Here is a 20,726-nt window from a genome sequence, read left to right on the forward strand (position 1 = left end):
TTTGCTCTTGTCGCTCTTCCAGTTGCACTGACTGTCGAGAGGCGGGTGCGCGGCAAACAAACGCCTTCGAAACGAAAAATATGCAACTATGTCTACAGCTGCAGCTCCGTGGATTTTATTTCACACCTTGAACCTGTTGATTATGAGGAGGGTGGTGAAAGAAACTATCAGTGTTACGTCATCAGTTGTGCGGATACAATACCTTCTTGGAATGGGTATTGACCAAAAATATTCTTAAAATTTTGTCTCTCTTTTTTTGTAGAAGTCCTTGCATATACGTGTCCCTGCTGTTTGAAAAGTTCGTGAGCGAAATGAGAATGTGTTTAATGCAGTCTGTCCAACACACACACACCAAGGCCAGTTGCGATCCTAATTTATGTTTTGTTTTTCTCAGCCCTACTACATCTGGAATATAACATCCTCAACATTTTGTTGAAAGCATGTCATAATATTGCTTCAGTGCATCAAAACAGAGAGCCCCGTATATTTACTGACTTTTTTTAATCCATTTTTTCACAAAAGGCGGAAAATATAATATATTAAAAAACAAATTAAATTGGTATTAATGATTTTGAATTGCTTGACATTTTAAAATGGTAAAAAATGGAAATATTTGAAAAGCGAAAGGTACACATGACGCAATGATTACTCCAAGAAACTTAGACGAGGAAACGGTGATTTCTTAATTTTCTTGTAATCTCGTCAACCATCAGATCCAAATCAGCACTTTAATGATATTTCTTAGTCAACGCAATTTAAAAATCTCGATTTTGTGCGTTAATTTTTCAGCTTTATTTCTAAAAATGAATTTGGGATTAAAAAGTACACAGAAGATAGCCCCTGAAAAACATTAGTAAACATGCAATATGATTCAACATGTGAGTGCGGCTTTCGCCCATGAAATGCAAATTCGGGGTTCGTAGAATGAAAATCAAGGAGAAATTACAATTAATTAAATTATCAAAGGATATTAATTAGTACGAACATGCATAGGGACCCTTGAATTTGAAGAAAAATGGAAAGTGAGATTAAAAATGAGTTTGACACGAATAAAAAAGAATGGCCGCCATGATAATACTCAGCAGACGTCTAGTGGACCGATTATTGAAATTGATAGACAAAGCTATATATAAAGAAGACAAAAGGGGTGTGAAGGGATCCTATTGGTGGAAGCGGGTGGTTGCAACTGACAAAGGAGGTAGGTAATAGACTAACTAAAAGCAACCCACGAGAGGACCTATAGTTAGTCCACAATTTTTTCCTGGGCATGTAAGAACTACCTTTTACAACCAATAGGATCACGCCATACTCCCTATGTCTTCTTTGTCTATCAATTTCAACCATCAGCCTGCAGTTGGCACTGATAGGAATTTAGTATTCCGTGCTAGATTTCCTGGCAATCTTATGTCACGTATCAGACTGGTACTCACTACCATTCTTTTTTTCCGCAGAGAGGATCGTAGGTCAGAACATATGATAGTGTAAAATGTGGGTATAACTAACCAAGAAAAATCTGAGGCTGAGTTATCCGGATGAAACATAAGATGAAAAACAAAAAAAGGAACACGATGATAGGAGTGAATCTCCTGCATCAACGCCAAAAACATCCATAATTGGAAGATACATGATATAATATTGTGACTACGGAGTAATTTCAATGTGTTGCGGCTAATATTTAACACGTATGTGACTAAGTGCGCAAAACGTGATCGTCATTGCGAATATCGACGACTTAAATGTTTTTGATGTTATTAGAGTCCCAAAGCTTAAGTGTAAACTAGCTTAGCACATTTTCACACAACTTGATACTGTAAAAGTGAGTACTTATGCTTTACGGTGCATTTTATTTGCAAATTGTTCAAATTGGTGATCTTCACAATTATGAAGAGTAAAAAGCAACGACTATTTGATGATGTTGCCGACATAATTAAGTGCTTGTGTGATTCCCTAACGATTTTCTCTTGCGTGTAGGGCAAAATTGCGTAGATATTTTGGGAAACTATCGGTAAAATTGCGGGGTTTTGCACAATAAGAATTTTCATCTGATCGCTACTTCAAGAATTTCCTATAAGGCTTTAATGTGAGCGAAAACCAAACAATTTTACATGTTTGATAACCCGTTTCTGGCAGACAACAAACTTTGATTCAACATTATTAATGCTCCAAAAATGGAAAAACTTTTTTGATAATTTTTAGCTACAAAGGTTGAACCTCCAGTTCAAAAGACAAAGTCTCCGGACCAAGTGAACAAGAGTTTGGGCTGTTTGTATCGACACTGTTCTCGGTTTGGTTTTGGTAATTCATTGTACCGGATACCGGGTATTTAACGTCAGTGGCGGGGCGAAATAATCGACTTTCGATATTTTCTAATTTGAAGCTATGGTAAAGTATCGATTTCTATGATGTCCGTGGCGCACGTCCTGATAATCGATCCTTCCCCATCGGTTTATATGGCAGATTGCACTGAGTGCGCAACGCCATCGAATAACATCTTCATAGATTGTGCGACCAAGAGCACGAAAGTTCAATTTCATGTACTATGGCGACGAAATATTAAAAATCCGATCGTATGAACGTGAAGCTCAATTACACGAACTGAAAGTAGTTTTTTATCACAAGAAAATCTGGCTAAATGAACTGAAGCTCCGTTTGACGACCGAAGTAAAACACCGTGCGTACGATACATACTGCCGTGCTAAGGAAGAACGCCATATGAACATTCGAGGGTTGCCAAATTTTTCTTGACAAAACATGTACATTTGACGACATTCGTGCATATTTTTCTTTGAACTTTTCAGATATTTTAGATTAAATTGCGTACAAAATTGTTTAAACATTTTGGAAAAAAACATTCACAAGTTTCCCAGTAAATTCGGTTTTTATTGAAGGGAATTTGGCAAGATCTGAAGGCTCATACGGCGTTCTTTCTTAGCACGGCAGCATATTTTTATAACCTAACTCTTTTTTTATTTTTTTGAGTGAGTACGTCCAGTTATTGACTAAGGCTCTCCTGGCACTCGCCGACGTCGGGCGGACGTGGGGTTTGAAAGGGATGAAAGGAGGGAGCAAAATCTGGCCAAGAAGGTTGAAAGTTGAAAGCAAAAAGCGACCCGCTATCTTATCCCTCGCCGTCTTATTTCATCCCTTTGTGTGTGCGCTTCAGTGAATTTGCGAGTTTGCTTCGCTCGTAAGTCAAATCCGAGTTTTGATGCCGCGCCGGCGTTGCCAACGCGCGAACGAACTTTGCGGAGAGGGGTTGTTGCAAAATCCTGTTTCAGGGTGGTCTCTTTTCAGGGTGTCTACTAAAACAGGCCGGCCAAAAATCAGTTCCTTTACAGTACTTTTTCAGTGCATTCCCAAAAAATTCAGTACCTACTTGACAGAAAAATTCCGTACTTTTTCAGTACATTCAACTGACAAAATTTCAAAAATTTGAATTTCCCGCTCAAATTGCGACAAAAATAAAAAAATTCCGAACTTTCCGCAAATTCTGGACTTGTGGACACCCTGCTTTTGAAAATTCCTCAAAAATCCTATTGAGCGAACTTGAAGAGCTTGAAATTTTATCTCTGCCTTGTTTTCAAAATAGGAATCAAAGGATTCTTGAGTTAAAACTCACACGTACTAGATGCTACGGAAGAAATCCAATTTTGAAAGAATTTAAAAAAAATTGAATCTTTAACTTTGGAACGATTTTTCTCACGGAGAGGACTTATCTTTCAGCTCCGGAAATGACTTGCAACGGCGAATATTGGGGGTGAAACTCAGAATTTATTGGAGTTTGGCAACGCTGCGCCGAGCCCGTTTCAACACTGAAAAAGAAACTTTCGTCTCTAGCCTCCGCTCGGCGAAAATCGGGTGGAAGTTAACCTTTATCTCCCCAACATGTTTTGTGATGTGGATTCTCAATATGACGTCAAAGTGACCTCAACAAAAATTGCTTTGCATCGACTTGGGTTTTATCCCGCGCTTCGCGGTTCATTAAACACGCCCGTTGGGTCGCCGTAATTATCAGCAAGCATCTGGGATAATTTTGGGGAGTCTCTTGGGTCTATGTTAGGCAGCAGCGTGGCGTGCTTTGCGATAAATCGATTGATACGCCATTTAAACCTATGGTAAATGATCGATAAACAGGGTGTTTTTGACAATAGATTCCTTACCGTAGAAATTAGCGCAAAAATTACAATCAGCGAGTAGGGAGCGCCTGAAAATCTTCAAAATCTGCGAGAGGAGCGCGCCAATTTTCCAGCTTTCCGCCTTTAAACTATACTACTGCAAAGACGTTGGTGCTTTGATACAGCTGAGCCACCGAGTCACCTCTGTTTTCATCACAACGCAACGCGAAAGTTATTATTGTGGAATATGCGTTAAAAGCGTGGAAATCATTAAATTAGACACGGAACCACCTTAATATTTTCAAAACACACGTTATATTTTCCTTTGATACATTTTTTTGTTCATCAATTGAAATAAGAATAATCCGTGCAGAGTGTGCAAACATTTCAAAATCATGAGTTGAAAAACGCTGACTCCGCGAGTTTGAATATTATAGCCTAACACAGAGCGGAATGCGCACTGGCGCCTACAAACCTAACTGGATACTTCACGCGTTGCGCAATGCGTGAAGTATCCCTGTTAGGTTTGAAGGCGCCTATGCGCGTGTCACGCTGGTCGCCTGTCGCGCCGCGGAGTGCTACGGCGTTTCAAGAAACTGTTTCGCGACATGGGTGCTGCACAGTATCATACGAGATTGAAGGTGCTCCAACGTATCAAGAATGACAAGCTTCCTTTAAGGGTACAGAGCTTTCCTTGCAAAATAAATCAAGATACTACGTTACAAGAAGAAAGCGGTAATCTAAAAAACTCACTGAGTTCTAGCATCCGTATTTAAGAACTTTTAGCATAATTTATGAATTTCATTAGTGAAAAATGTGACTCGACTTAGGCAGAAACATTCTTAAGTATGCCGTCAAGATTTTATTTTGAATCAAGAATAAAATAGCTGAATGAAAGCTGGTTTCTGCTTGATCTAAGTGACTTTCCTTTTTATTTAAGCATCTTTTTTTCTCTAAACAGGCATTATTTTCTTTATTGATTCATAAGGAAATATTCTCGGCGGTAATTTGAGCATATTTCTGCTTGAATCAAGCCACTTTTTCCTCTAATTACGTTCAAAAACGCTAAACGTTACTGGATCCGGATACTAGGACTTAGCAAGTTTTTCGACTACAGCTCTCTCTTTTTCGTCGTCACTCGATTTAATTTGCGAGGGAACTTCGTGCTTTTGAAAGATGCCATCAATCATGATACGATTGGGATGCCTTCAATCTTGTATGATACTGTGCAACACTTTCATGGCGAAATAGTAGTTTGAAGCGCCGCGGCACGCCGGCGCCGTCGCGAAGTTATCGTACACAGGAACAATCTAAGAGCCTTCAGCTGAGGAAAATCAAAAGGTTCATCCGGTTATGGTATAAGAAGATGGGATTTTCTTAAAAGATAATTAAATCCTGTTGCACCAAAGAGGTGTGGAGAGTTTTAGTGATTTTTCCCTCATGGAATTGACGCCAAAATTCTCAATTATATATTTTTTTCCGTTTGACCAACCAAACAAACAAAAAACGAGCAAACCCTCATTCTTCCAAGACACTATACATTTCATCCAAAAACACCGTGTGCAAATGTTGTTTGTATTTACATTTTGACCAATTAACTTTGGGTCTCAATAATTGGGATGTGGACCAAAATTCCCCTGCCGAAAAAACGCGTGGACTTAAACTACTGGAAAAAACCAGTGCTTGGACAAAAAATCGTTGACGAAATTTCCTAAAACCGTTTGACATACATTCAAATGGAGGAAAAACGATGATGCCAACTTTCAAAGAACGCCATCGGTTTGGCAACGACCACGACTGCAGGCTGGACCTGAAATCCACTAAGAGCAGTTTTTTTTTGTGCACCAGAACTCTTTCCTCTCACGTTTTGCCCCTCTAGAGTGGTGAGCTCTGCCTCACCCGCTCTCTCCCCCTCTCCCCCTCTCCGTCGTTCTGTGTCGACGGGTCATGAAGGGTACGAGTAAGGGGGGGGGGGAGAAAAAGAAGCGAGAGAAGGTAATCCACCCAGTTACTTAACAAATTAATCGATTAATCAGCAATAATTCATTAATAATGGACCGCCTCGCGCGGATAAGGGCAAACCACTCTACCGTTGCCAATCGCGTTCGAAAACTGGCAGTCATCGTTTTTCTATCATTTCATCTCATCAAACTCTAGATACATTTGTCATTTTTTTTTTAAATTTTTCAATATGCTTATTTGGATTGCATTTTGCAAAAAGGAACCAGGTGCATTGCAATGTTGCTAAGATTGTGCAACCTCACCAATTGCGGTATAACGATTTACATTCTGAAAATATGTGTAATTCACACGGTAATTTTTGTCCTAAATTTACAGATTTTAGCGAGTAAAATAGAAACTGTTTAGAGATAGTTAGGTGTTCCTTCCAAGACAAAAGGAGCTGCACAATCTTAGCAATATTGTAGGTTCCATTTTGCAAAATGCAATCCATTTCTCGTTAATCCTTTCACTATTCGAATTACGTTTTGCAAAAAGGAACCACTATTTCTAGCCTGTTTTTAAAACAAAATACATACTATTGGTTTCCCTATGCGTATATGTGCTTTTATGGGAGTGCCAGAGATAGTGGTTCCTCATTGCAAAATGGAGTTCATATATGCCAGTATGGTATATTAGTTTCCATACGTTTTCGTGCTCTCGTGGATGAGACAGAATTGGATTGTATTTTGCGAAAAGGAACCAGGAGCATTACAATATTGCTAAGATTGTGAAGCTCCTTTTGTCTTGGAAGGAACACTTAATTGTCTCTAGACAGCTTCTATTTTACTCGCTAAAAACGGTAAATTTAGGACAAAAATTACCCTGTAAATTTCATATTTTTTCAGCATGTAAATCGTTATACCGCAATAGGTGAAGTTGCACAATCTTAGCAACATTGCAACGCACCTGGCTCCTTTATGCAAAATGTAATCCAATTAGTGGTTCCTGACTGAAAAGTGTATTCCTAATAGACCGTATTCGATAACGGTTCGATGTATCGTTTGGCTCAAAACAACATGACATAACCTCAAACCAAACTATAAGGATTTAAGTTGGAAAAGCTGAAAATGAGAAATTTCCTGACAATTTCACTTTGCATTGGCATTTGGCACTCAAAAGAATAAAAAATCTGTTACAAAAGACCCGTTCTCTCAGATTTCTGATTTTCTTTTTGAGGCTATGTTTATGTTTTGAACCGATCGATATCGATACAATCTCACCCGTTTGATGTATCGAATACGATCTGTGTGAACCCCGAAATTCCGCTAAATTCGTCAGAGAAGACGCCGTATGTTCTCCGGAATTGTTTTTCCTGCGTCACTCTTGTTCAATGCTACGCCTTAAATTTCTAGTTCACAGTTTAATCATGGAGTCGCTCCAGGCTTCCCGTAAGTTTCAAACTTAAAATCCGCGGTTCCGCGAACCGAGTAAATCCGCTCCGTTTCCATCTATTGAATTTCTATTGAATTTTGACTAATGAAATCGCTCTTCCTGGATTCCTGCGGTTTTCGACGGAGCGGCCTCGCCTGGAAACTTCTTCCCGAGCAGATGGGTTAAGGTCGTTGAAATCGCGGTTTCGTCGAATCGGTCTTTGCTCGGTTGAAACTACACGTGCCGCGGATAAATTAGCTTATCCTCAAACAAGCCAAGGTTGAGCTAATTACATACGCCAGGATTGATTGCATGAAATCAGAGTGGTCAATCAATGGAGATGTTGCATGTGTGAGGGATTTGCGATTTAGCTGTTGATTACTATGTAAAAGTTTGCGAGAAACACGATGGTGCCACTGGTTTTTTCTGAAATCAACTCCCCAGCTCAAAAAAAGCTCTCAAGTTGAGGCCAAAATGGAGGGGATATCCCCCGCTATCCTGAGAGTCCACCTCTACATCAAAACAAACTCTCCATGCAAAGATAGGGAGCAAATAAATTAGCAGGGCTGCCATGATTTCAGTTTTAGTGTCTCCAAATCGGGTGGCAGCCCTGTCAATGTATTTGCTCCCTATCTTTGCATGGACAGTTTGTCTTGATGTAGAGGTGGACTCTCAGGATAGCGGGGGATATCCCCTCCATTTTGGCCTCAACTTGAGAGCTTTTTTTGAGCTGGGGAGTTAATTTCAGAAAAAACCAGTGGCACCATCGTGTTTCTCGCAAACTTTTACATAGTAATCAACAGCTAAATCGCAAATCCCTTACACTTGCAACATCTCCATTGGTGAAAATATAATCTTTGTTCCCGTTTGGTACACAGTGAGGGCCTATAATACGGGAACCGATCAGAAATAGATTCGCATTGTTTTCACTCGCGGTATAAAGGGACTCTTCAGTCAATCAGAGGGAATATTTTCTTTGCCGTTAGGAGGTGGTTGCCAAATCGTTAAAACCACGACTCCATCCCTTCGGATCCGCCCTGAGCGACAACAAGGGTCACTTGGGTCCTCGCTCCCAGGCCCCGGGCCATCGATTCTGGTCGGCTGCCCATCCCTGTTGGGGGGGGGGGGCGGCGGCGGCAGAGGTGCGGTGGAGGGGCGGGGGCGGGGGCAGAGGTGCGGGGGAGGGGAGTGCAAAGTTTGTATTTTCATCGTTGCAATGTTGCCTCAGCGTTGCAATCGTCCCGTAAGACCGCGCGCAAAGCGGGCGAGTTCTCTCATCCACCGGTCAACAGCGTCGGTAATTGATGCAATTCATAACTTGGACAGGCGTCTTGCTTTTGAGCCGTGTTCTGAGATTACAGCAGCTGCCGCGTTGCCGACGAGGGCCGTTGAAAACTTCGCCAGAGACGAAAAGAAGAACTGTTTCTCCTCTAAAAACTAGAGTCCCTTTGTACTGAGAGTCAAGACAACACCCGCTTATGGAGTCACGAACGGGAATAAAGATTATAGGAACTGAACGTTTTTTGTAATCTTTGATCGGCCCACTCTCAAATTCCTTTCTCCGTTCCTTCTCTCATTCCGTTTGTTCCTTGCCGAACCCGTAATTCCCTGGTCCATTCCAGATTATAATCTTTGCAATCGGTGAAAATGTAATCTTTATTCCCGTTTGTACCACCGTGAAGGCCTAAAAGATACTAAAAGATACCATCTTTTGGAAAATCTCTACCTTGACAGATTCTAGAGGCGGTAGCGTAGCGTAAAAAGCCCTACAGCTCTACAAACGTGACAAAGACATACATATGTATATGCATGCATAGATATGTTTTGTAAATGATTAAGACGTTTTTTAAAACATTGTAACGTCGATCTTTTGATGAATTTTAAAATCATTAAAACGTTTTCAAACGAGTTTCACGATACTTTATCCCTCTCAATGTTCCAACGCCACTTTTGAAATATTTTAGTTGTTCCCTGTTTTGAAGAGAGGTCTCGGTAGCATTTTATTATTTTCAGAGCTATTTTAATAAAATCTTTCAAGGTTCATGGTGCTTTTGGGAAGTAGCACTGTCCACTGGGTTATTGCTGAGCAAAATTCTTATAGAGCACCCTGAGCTGACCTACTATCTCATTCCTTCGGCAATTTCCTCTAGCGTTAGTTCGAACGGACCCTGGCCCCTTTGCCCATCCCTTCTGATAGCTGACCTGATGGAAGTTTTCGCTGAGTTTCACCACCGGCAGGCTCTCGACCGTTGCGGTCTCGTCAAAAATTTATGACTGGCTTAAAGTTTATTCGCCTCCTTGTCAATTAATCGCTTGGTGTTCGGCCGATAGAGCCTGGTCCTGAGTTCCTACGTCATCGGAAGACCGCAGATTCATGAGATTGAGCGCCGCACAGTGGATCGAGTCACTTCAAAAGGTCGGCCATGAAATTTTTGACCACAACTTCAAATTTCGATGTTTACTTTGTCACATTTTAAATTGCTTTCGAAGAAAACTTCACGAGGATGTCAAATAAATCATTTTCTGAACATCACTGTTTTGCGTGAACCGAGTTATAAGCTTGTAAATTCTCCAAATTTTGTCCGATCTCTTCCATTGACTCGATCCACCGTGCGCCGAGATAAAATAACTTGTGACCTACCTCGGACGGCCAAAATGAAAGCTGATCATAGGGCCATCGTCAACAGAGACGGTATATTTCAGGGACCTCGCGTTACTATCCTCTCTAAAGTATAAAAGTTACTATCGGAAGTAAACCACAGAGAGACAGACAGCCCTCATTGAATAACAGAAGTGCGTGGCCGTCTGATCTGCCAGCGTTTGCTTCTCAGCCAATCAGATCCGCATGGAAAGTAACATGGGAAATCGAAACCATATATTTCTTCCGAATTCAGCCGATTTTTCGGGGAGAAGATGTCCATGACTGACTTCTCGAGGATTTGGCGTTTCTTTTGATGTATGATACATTCCACATTTTCCAAGAAAACCAAAGATCTTGATTTTTGAAATTTCAATTTTCTTTCGCTTGAGTCAACGGGAAAGTCAAAAGCTAAAATTTAAAAAAAAAAAAAAAAAAAAAAAAAAAAAAAAAAAAAAAAAAAAAAAAAAAAAAAATCTATGGTGTTATTTTGGAGAAAAGGGAATGTATTATACATCAATGGAAACGCCGAATCCTCGGGCAGTCAGTCAAGGACACAATTTTTCCCGAAAAATATATGGTTTCAATTTTATCATGTTTTTTACAACGACAGAAGACTAGGAATTCAAAAGTGGTTGTCGGGTGTCTGATTGGCTGAATAGCAAACTCGGGAAGATCAGGCGGTCTCGCACTTCTGCTATTCAATGCGGACTCGTATTTTTTCATTGGGATTTCACCAGAAGCGGATCCAGCAATTTGGCAACACCGGGTTTCCTCCATTTAAACATATGTTAAATAATCGAATCTTGTTGGAGCACCTGCCCCACCAAGAGTCGATACATTTTCATCAGTTTAAATAGGGAAAAAAAAATGTTGCCAATTTGCTGGATCCACCAATGCGAGGAAGGGCCAACTCCCTGAGACGCTGTGGAGGGACAGGATACTTGTGGTGATTATGTGTCGCAGAGCACGAGAGAGCGCATTAAACGCGCTCTTATTTACGCGCGTGCTTGCAAAGTAAGCATAGGGAAGATTAAACAAGACTGATGAAGGGAAGTCTTTATAGGAATCAACTAAAATGTCGGCCTTTAAATCTGCGACGTGCATAAAAGAAGAATGCGAATGCATGCTTTCCTCCATTGTACAAAGCGGGTGTGCATAATGCTCCATTTTCTCAGGATTCCTCTATTCATTACTCCGGCATCCGAGCGGCGCGCTCCGCCACACACAGGATCGGGTCAAAAGGAGAGGTCGAACAAAATTTATAAACTTTAAAAGTCCATTTATACAAAGCTTTGAGATTTTGAAAGTAGTTCCATTTGTTCTCTTGTGAAATTTTCTTCGAAAAAAACTCCTAAAACTTTAAAATATGACGAACTGAACAAGAAAATATGCAGTTTTAGTCAAAAATTTCATGTCCGACCTCTCTTATTGACTCGATCCACTGTGCGTCGGCGAGTCGGTGCCCCAAACACTATAGATTCATCTTAAGCGAATCATTCTTCGTTCCTTGCTCCTCAACAAAGACCTGCTTCATCCCGGCTCCCTCGCCGGGGAAGAACCCCGCAAATCCGATGGGATCCCGACGCAGATTTGCGATTTTTATTAAATCCGAGTTATTCCGCGGGTTCTCGCAGCAATAATACAGGCGGTCTAGTCCAAAGCAATTTCGCGCGCTCGAACGGTGCGAATATTGAATTATGCTCACCCTTGCCACTTCCTCGTAAAAATCTGCTTTAAAAATACGCGAATGGAGATGTTGCATGTGTGAGGAATTTGGGATTTGACTATTGATACGTATGTAATAGTTGGCGAGAAACACGATGGTACCACTGGTTTTCTCTGAAATCAACTCCCAAGCTCAAAAAAAGTTCCCAAGTTGAGGCCAAAATTGAAGGGATATCCCGCGCTATCCTGAGAGTCCACCTCTACATCAAGACAAACTCTCCATGCAAAGATAGGGAGAAATACATTAGCAGTGTTGCCGTGTTTTCAGTTTTGGAGTCCCCAAATAAAGTGGCAGCCCTGGCGACTGGCTCAGCTTATAATGGAGATGTTGCATGTGTGAGAGATTTGCGATTTGACCGTTGATCCTTTTGTAAAAGTTTGTAAAAGTTCGCGAGAAACACGATGGTGCCACTGGTTTTCTCTGAAATCAACTCCCAAGCTCAAAAAAGCTCTCAAGTTGAGGCCAAAATGGAGGGGATATCCCACGCTATCATGAGAGTCCACTTCTACATCAAGACAAACTCTCCATACGAAGATAGGGAGCAAATACATTGACAGGGCTGCCACTTTATTTGGGGACTCTAAAACTGAAAACACGGCAACCCTGCTAATGTATTTCCTCCCTATCTTTGCATGGAGAGTTTATCTTGATGTAGAGGTGGACTCTCAGGGTAGCGTGGGATATCCCGTCCATTTTGGCCTCAACTTGAGAGCTTTTTTTGAGCGTGGGAGTTGATTTCAGAGAAAATCAGTGGCCCCATCTTGTTTCTCGCAAATTTTTGCATAAGAATCAACAGTCAAATCGCAAATTCTTCACACGTGCAACATCTCCATTGCGGGTTATGCAGACCTTTATTGGAGTACCCACATAAGGAGACTATGGACCTCGATACTTCGAGCATGATCCGACAGGTGACCATTCTTCACCATAGCTTCAAATGGGGAAATATCGATCATCAAATTCACGCCTCGCCATTGTTCTGTAAAAGATATTGTTTCTGATCGACACTGTCCTGTTTCCCGCAAAATTTTAAACAGAAACGGGTGGGTTAAACCGCAATTTTTCCACTCCTAGAGGGACTCAGCAATTTTCAGCCTGGCTTGGCGTCTCTACTCGCGATCCAAATTGCCGCGTTCTTTTTTCCCCCCGCCAATTTTGAATATTTCTGCGCTCGATGCACATGCATACCCGGACGCGCTATTATCCGCTGCTGCGGTGCTATAAGGATAAACGCCGTATGAACCTTTAGACGTTGCCAAATTTCCTTCATGGTAAATCACGAATTTGCGCGGAAATGTGTGAATATTTTTCCTCCAATTTTTCAGATAATTTTGTTCGCCATTTTCTCTGAAGTTCCTGAAAAATTCAAGGAATAATATTCATAGCTTTCCTCAAAAATAAACATTGTACCGAAGGAAATTTGGCAACTCTCGAATGTTCATACGACGTTTTCTCTTAGCGCGACAGCGCTCTGGTCCGCTTTCCTTGCATGCAGTCATGGCGAGGGGGCTGCAGGGGGTGAAAAAGGGGATATGAGGAGTATGCGGGAATAATGTGAATAGTGGGAATGCGTGAGTGTTCAATCAATACCATTAACGGAGGCTGCATGGACCGAGGGGGTAGGGGGTGGGTGGCGGCAGCTTTTATGGTATTTTCGCACGCTAATTACTGAAAACATTACTCATGCATTCCCCTGCTGTTCTGCGAGGTTGTCGGCAGGGGTGCCGAAAATCTTACTAGTGGCGTGGCGTGCTTTGCGATATGTCGATTGCTTTGCCATTTAAACCCATGAGAAAGTATCGATAGATAGGGTGTTCGCAGCGAACACCTTAATAATCGATTATTTACCATAGCTTCAAATGGCGAGATATCGACAATCGATCATTCACGCCACGCCACTGAATCTTACCTCCATTGCCGAATGGGATTTGTTTCACACTAAAGTTAAGCAAATTTACTAGATCTGGACTGTACATAGGAATATATTTTGAAATGAAAATGTACTATTTCTACTAGCCGATTTATAAAAGTATATAAAAGTGCAACGTTATAAAACTAACGGCACAAGTATTGTCTCGTTGCTAAAATAAGCCAGAAAAAGTAGTCCCCCATTGCAAAATGTAGTCGATTAAGTTTGGGTAAAACCGCAGGGAAATCTTGTTGCGAACAAAGGAAACGTCAAAAATACACCCCTTATCAATGCGCAATTTGCGTGGTTGGTATCGCGCATTTTCAAAATTTGGACTTACATTAGTCTCCGGAAATCAAGGTTTCCCACTGAAAAACGGGAGAAAACCTGACCCGGATAAACATACCATCTTGCAAATTGTTTTCAACGTGTGTTCTCAAGCGTTTGTTGTGTCCTTAATTCTACGTGTTGCGAAAAATGCTTTAAAACTGTTTAAATTTTATGTGCGATTGATGTGAAACAGTTTGTGACATATCGTTCAATTGTTCTCCTGACTTAAATTTAGTGTGAAAATGTATTAGAAGCGACATAGATGTTGAATCAAAGTTTGATGCCAAAAAAACGTTTATTCCTGTTGTTCTTTACGTTCAAGCCTCGTTTCAGAAGACTCATCCTGTTTCAAATCACAACGCAATAGCGAGAGAATGAAATGACGAGACAAATAATTTTATTTTTAGCGAAATTCATTGTTTTGTTTCGATCGAATGGCATGTGTGAGACACAAGGTTTCATAAAAAGCTACAGATATAAATTAATCAATTAATTTAAATCTCTTACTCAGCTCTTAGGTGGTGCAGTCGTGAGGTTCAACTTAATACTATCCTTGTTACGGACATATTAATAAGGTGCCTATACACTTTTATTGTGAACGAGACGACTTTATAATTGAATACATTTTGGATCGAATAATTCTCTTAGAATTTTTATTTCAAATAAAAATGCACTGGACTGATTAGTATTGGGAGTAAACTTGGGGGAAAATATTTGTAAAAAATAAGAGGAATCTATCAAATTCAGCTACAATCTGAAAAACAAACTAAACTGGACGCGTTTTTACCAAACGGAACTTTGTGCATTATGACGTGAGCCCTGTTATGCATACATTCTTATGGGTCTCGAGGCTCACGCCTTAATGCACATAGTTCCGTACGGCAGAACTACGTCCAACTATAATACATCACGCGCGAGACTAATATATTACCGACTTCGGAGGAAAAAAGATTCTCAAAAAAGTTACGTCTAAACGAAAGCTGCATGGAGAAAAAAAAGCTTGGTGGAATCCCAAAAAATTGTGTTGTTCAAAAATGAGAAAACAAGCCGGGGTGAAAAACGAGAGGGTACGAGAAACGTAGACATGCCCTCTGCGGGCAAGGAAACTATAAGAACGAACGAGAATCAGTACCTCGGTTCTATATCTACACATATTGGTTCTTAGACAGCTCTTATCCTGTATACTGTTTTGTTATGGAAACGATAGTTTTGTCTCGATGACAAGGATTCTTGTCATGTTGACAACACCCTGGTACCCTAAACAATATGTACTTTGGTGTGGATAACAAGGATCTTTATGGATCAAATATAGCAAGAGTCCTTTCAACAGTAACGAAGTGTTTGTTCAGTGAAGGCATTTTTCAATATTCTCATTTGGTCAGATTGGGAATCATGTGGAGTCCTCAATTGGCGCAGAGCTGTTTAAGAAACGATTACTTAGAGAAAACTTTTCCAGTTCATAATGGCCGGACTAGATTCCTCTTTGAGTCGATCAGAAATGTCTCTACAGAGAAAGGACATCTCTTTGAAATGACAGGAACACCGTTTAAAACAAGAAGATTTCCCGTTGACTTAAGGAGCATTCTTGTCCGAGAATTATCGATTGGAATTTCTATTGATCCAAAATAAAATTTTTCTCCCTGTAGGAATAGAAATTCAGCCTCGAAGGAGCACGCCTACGTTTGACTTACCCCAGGAAAAATTTTCTCGACAAAAAGGTAAACGAAACTAAATGAAGTCGATGCAATTGCCGGTGAAAATGAATGCGAATAAGATTGGATAAAGAGATAAAAATGATAGAATACAACGGGGTGCAGGATGCGGTATCTCTATGAACTACGCTTGTTTGAAAGAAACGGAGGGTCAAGTACCATTTTGACTTCGGACAGAGAGCTGATGGAGAGCACATACATCGTTACGCCGACCTCCACAGGGGGCCCTGCAGTCCGAAAAACAGTCCGAATCACTAACAAATCTCCATAAAGGGGACAGTTTATTAACAGTGTCATTTTTAGTTGGTTGCTTTGACATGAAAATTGGGTCAAACTTAGTATTTTAATGATTCTCAAGAAGGTGAAAATTTCTTCAGAATACGCTGATGGACCAAGTCCGAAAAAAAAAAGAAAGTATTGCAGAGAATATTTGTGAGATTATTTGAAACTTCTAAAGAAGACTGACGAAAAATTTTATAGAACTCGAAAAAAAATCACTTAAGCTCGTTACGTAGCGCTTTTTCCTTAGAGAGATTTGTAATTGGGGACGGCCCCCAAGTGAAAGGAGTAAATAATGATTGATTTTGACCATTGGCGAGGCGTGAATGATCGATTATCGATATTTCTCCATTTGAAGCTACGAGAAAGAGTCGATTATTAAGGCGTTCGTTCCGAACACCCTGATTATCGATCCTTTTCCATAGGTATAAATGGAAGATCAATCGATGAATCACAAAGCACGCCACGCCACTGATTGTGACCACCTTGCCCCGTTATCATTGAATTAATGAGCTGATTTAATTCTGCACAAGTCAAATTTCCGCATATCACAGACCTACTAGAAAGACGATTCCCCTTTGAAAATCACATACGTACAATTTTCAGAATGTTTACATAAACTCAAATATCCTGAGACCTTGCAACCTGCCGTAAAATCTGGTGATTTTTTTCTCTCCTTTTTTTTTGGGGGGGGGGGGGGGGCAAAACTGAGACTCGACGAAAGCGAGGATCTCGTCCTTATCGGAGTTTAAAATTCAGAGCACGAAAAATTGTTTAATTTTGATCACCGCTGAACATGATCCCCGATTCCCCGCTGCCCCGGTAAAAATAAGTTTTCCTTTTTTCCAGGGAAGGGGGAGGGGGGGTGGAGACAAACGTTCTCAGCAGTGGAGCAGGGATCCCGATGATAAAAGACGCGGCCACGTTGCTAAATTTCCGAAATATTCTGTGATATATCCGTTCACCCGGTTCTCATTTTCAGTGGCCGTTTATGCTGCCGTGCCAGGGGAAAAACGCCGTAAGAACATTCGAGGGTTGGCAAATATCTCCGGATACAACATGTATTTTTTTTAGGAAATTTATGCCTATTTTTCCTTTAAATTTTCAGATACTTTAGATTAAATTGCAAGCAAAATTGTCTGACAGATTTAAATAAAAATGTTCATAATTTTCCCGGTTATTTCGTTATTTATTGAAGGAGATATGGCAACGTCTGAGGGCTCATACGGCGTTCTTAGAACGGCAGTATAATACTTGACGTTTTAGGAGTGAGAGAGGGAGGTCTGAGCCTGCGTAAGGGAGGGGGCTACACGGTACACAGCCGCATTAAGCAACGCAGAAAGGATTTCTCTTCATTTGTAGTTTTTCTATTTTATTTAATTTTAATGCATTGTTTCAAAAATTGTAGAATTCTCTCTTTTGCTCCGATTTCCTCTTTTTTTCTTTGAATTTTCCAACTTGATAATGTTTGGATCAACATTATGTCGTTATTATTTTATTTAATTTTATCTCAATTATTTTCCCCGTCTACAAAGGGAAGCGAAAAACAGAGGTTCATTAGTAGTATTATTACTTTTTAGTGAGATGGGACAAGGGAGTCGTTAAAAATCTTTACGTAAAAATCGTGACGTAGTATGCGATTTTTTTTTTTTTTTGGGGGGGGGGGAGCATATATATCAGCACGCATTACAAGTGTATTGGGGGGAGCAGGGGGAATGAGGGGGTAAAGAAATCCTATTTGTAACGTAACGTATTTTATGGAGGGCTGCTGAGCAGTAGTGTGATATTTGATATTTTAGATTACCACTCTTTATTTGTGACATGGTTTCTTTCGCGGTGTTTTTTTCGGGAACTTGGCGGCCTGCCTCACCTCGTTTTCCACCCCCTTTCTGCCCCGTGGCACGAATTACGAAATTCGTCGGTCTCCAAACGAAGTAACGTAACTCCATTCCAAGGTTGCACAATTGACAAAAATATTCAAATGCTTACAAGAATATGATCAACCAATTTCTGTTCGAAAATGTCCTGTTTAATGCGTGTAATCAGAGGGCGAATTAGTGACATTTTCGGTCAGAGATGCACTGAAAAAAAAAACCTCGGTGTATTTACTAAGAAAAAGGTAAAATTTCCAAGAATTCAGGGTTCTATTTGATCCCAGTTTTTTCTTGGTAAAATTACCATATATAGAATTGGTAATTTTACCGAGAAATCTCGGTAAAATTATTGAACTTTCTCGGTAATTTTACTGGACCTTGGTAAAAACGCCAATATTTTTTATCGACTGTGGTAGAATTACCGAGATAAAATGGCAAAGTTACCGGGAATTGATTACCAATAAAAGTGGTATTCTTACCTGAAAAAAAAAAAAAAACAGTAAAAATACCGGTTTTTAGGTAAGCTTACCAGTCTGTCTTGGTAAAATTACCAATAATTGGTAAAAAAAGTGAGATGGTAAAGGTACCAATGGACCTTGGTAAAAACGCTGAGAATTTTTTTTCAAAGTGCTGTCTGGCACCCTCGCGAGAGCACGATCTACGAGTGAAAATTCCACAGCCGTGTAAGAGAGTTACGTTCTTTCGTCAGTGGAGCGACGAATTAAGACTCCGTTTTCAGAGGAAACGGAAAACCGCAGGCACCGCGACCGACCGGGGGGGTGGGGGGTGGCGGTGGGGGTGAAGGGGGGGGGGGCGAGAAAAATGATCTAAGGTGAGGACGGAGGGCTCCGGTGGAGGAATTAAAAAAGGAGGAAAAGAATAAAGCGAGAAATTTTTCTGGAAATGAAGTCGTTTACATGATTTATCGCGCTTTGCCGGATTCGCGTCTTCCTCCGGGGGAGCCCTCCTTTCTTTCCCTCTCCAGCTCTTTTTTTACGAGGGAAAAATGTAAATGTGTCCCTAACGTCTATCGTTGTTGCCGCGCGCCTCCTCTCCGGCGCACGGTGGATCGGGTCAATCGGAGAGGTCGGACAAAATTCGGAAACTTTAAACGCTTGTAACTCCGTTTATACGAAACTTTGGGGTTCTGAAGGTGGTTTCATGGGTTTTTGCGTAAAATTTTCTTCCAAAAACACCCCTTGAAATTTAAAATGTGGTGAAATAAACATCAAAATTTGCAGTTTTAGTCGAAATTGTCGAGGCTGACCTCTCTAATTGACTCGAACCACTGTGCGGCGACCCCGTATGCCGTTCACAGGAAAAACGCAGTAACTTCATCCGGATTTTTTTCGATTTCACTACCAAAATACTCCATTACAGGATGACCAGTGATAATGGGCCATTAGGTCGTTACTTGGACGAAGGAGCGTAACTCCATTGCAAGGTTGCGAGATTGACTCGAATAATTCAATTTTTTTATGAAATGAATCAGTGCAATTTTCGTCGGAAATTTGTCTGATTTTTGCTGGAGATCAGAGGGAAAATCGATAAAATTTTCATTTGGAAAGCAGGATGGTCACTAAAAAGCCAAATTTCATGGGCTTATTAAACATAGAGAACACTGGAAAAAAAAAAAAACACATTGGATCTAGAGTCCAGACTCTTAAAAACATCGACAAGAAAAAGTACTCTTGATTCAATCAGAATTTAGCTTAAATCAAGAACCAAGCCTCTTAATTTAAGCGGGTTTCGTTTTGATTCAAGCAAAGATCCGATTGAATCAAGAGTATTTTTTCTTATGTTAATGTTTTCAAGAGTCTGGACTCTAGATCCAATGTGTTTTTTTTTTTTCCAGTGCATATTGCTAGGAAACAAACTGGAAAATCTAGAATGGAGTTACGGATTTCTTACTATGTGCGGCAGTTTTCCGTAGTTTTACGGAAGAGAGCAGTAACTTCGAATGAAGTCATTGCTGTCTTCCGCATAGCGGCGGTTATAGGTGGCAAAAATCAAGCGGACTTGTTGGTTCGCGAAACGTGCTGATTTTTGGGCGCTATTTGTCTCAATTTGGTATACAAAGTACGAACTGTAATTACCTTTAAGGAATAAATTATCATTTCACGAATTGTCAGGATTCATTCAAACTCTTGATTGAACTTAAAATTATTCTAACAAATGAAAAGAACATGACTGAAATGTTCATGCTGAAACTAAAAATTAGTCCACAAATCGCATGGTAAAAATGGCAATATTTACATCAACGGTTGGATTTAAAGAGTGAGTCTGCACAGTAATGGGGGAAAAAATGACAAACAAATGACAACACCGCCAAACCTGAAACTAAAAATTGTCATTATACACGAAATTTAGGACAGTAAAACAATTCACATGATATACATATACAAAAGATACATTTGCGCGATTCCCTGAAAAACATTTTAATAAATATGTTTTCATGTTGCAACAATAAAGCATGAGCAAATAATTACAAGTTTCAACTCATTACAGTAAAAAAAGAAATTAGTATATTGACATTTTAAATCATGGAGAAAAAGTGTGAATCCTTCATTCAATAACTAATATAGAAATGTGATCAAGATAATTGCAATTATAATTGTATCTTTGATTGTAATTCTTACGAGAGACATACAAACAGCATTAGAAATTTATGACCTGTAAACAAACACTCATTTTTATAACACTCGCAACTAGACCCGTGAGTCGGATTTTTTGTTGAAAAATGCGTAAGATATCATAATCAACCGTCC

At 40.2% G+C, this 20,726-nt stretch overlaps 1 protein-coding gene across 9 annotated transcripts in view; it reads right to left on the reverse strand.

Moving 5' to 3' along the window:
• Positions 1-20,726, reverse strand: part of Rdl (Resistant to dieldrin) — a 334,060-nt gene that overhangs the window by 191,045 nt on the left and 122,289 nt on the right. For 3 of the 9 annotated variants that reach the window (XM_072305142.1, XM_019045973.2, XM_019045970.2), the window contains exon 3: positions 15,965-16,032. The exons of the other annotated variants lie outside the window; for them this stretch is intronic. In XM_072305142.1, coding sequence (XP_072161243.1) covers positions 15,965-16,032 — 68 coding nt within the window. The remainder of the gene's footprint in view (positions 1-15,964; positions 16,033-20,726) is intronic. 9 annotated transcript variants of the gene reach the window in all.

Source organism: Bemisia tabaci, chromosome 10 (assembly GCF_918797505.1).
Source record: "Bemisia tabaci chromosome 10, PGI_BMITA_v3".
Classification (NCBI taxonomy): Eukaryota; Metazoa; Arthropoda; class Insecta; order Hemiptera; family Aleyrodidae; genus Bemisia; species Bemisia tabaci.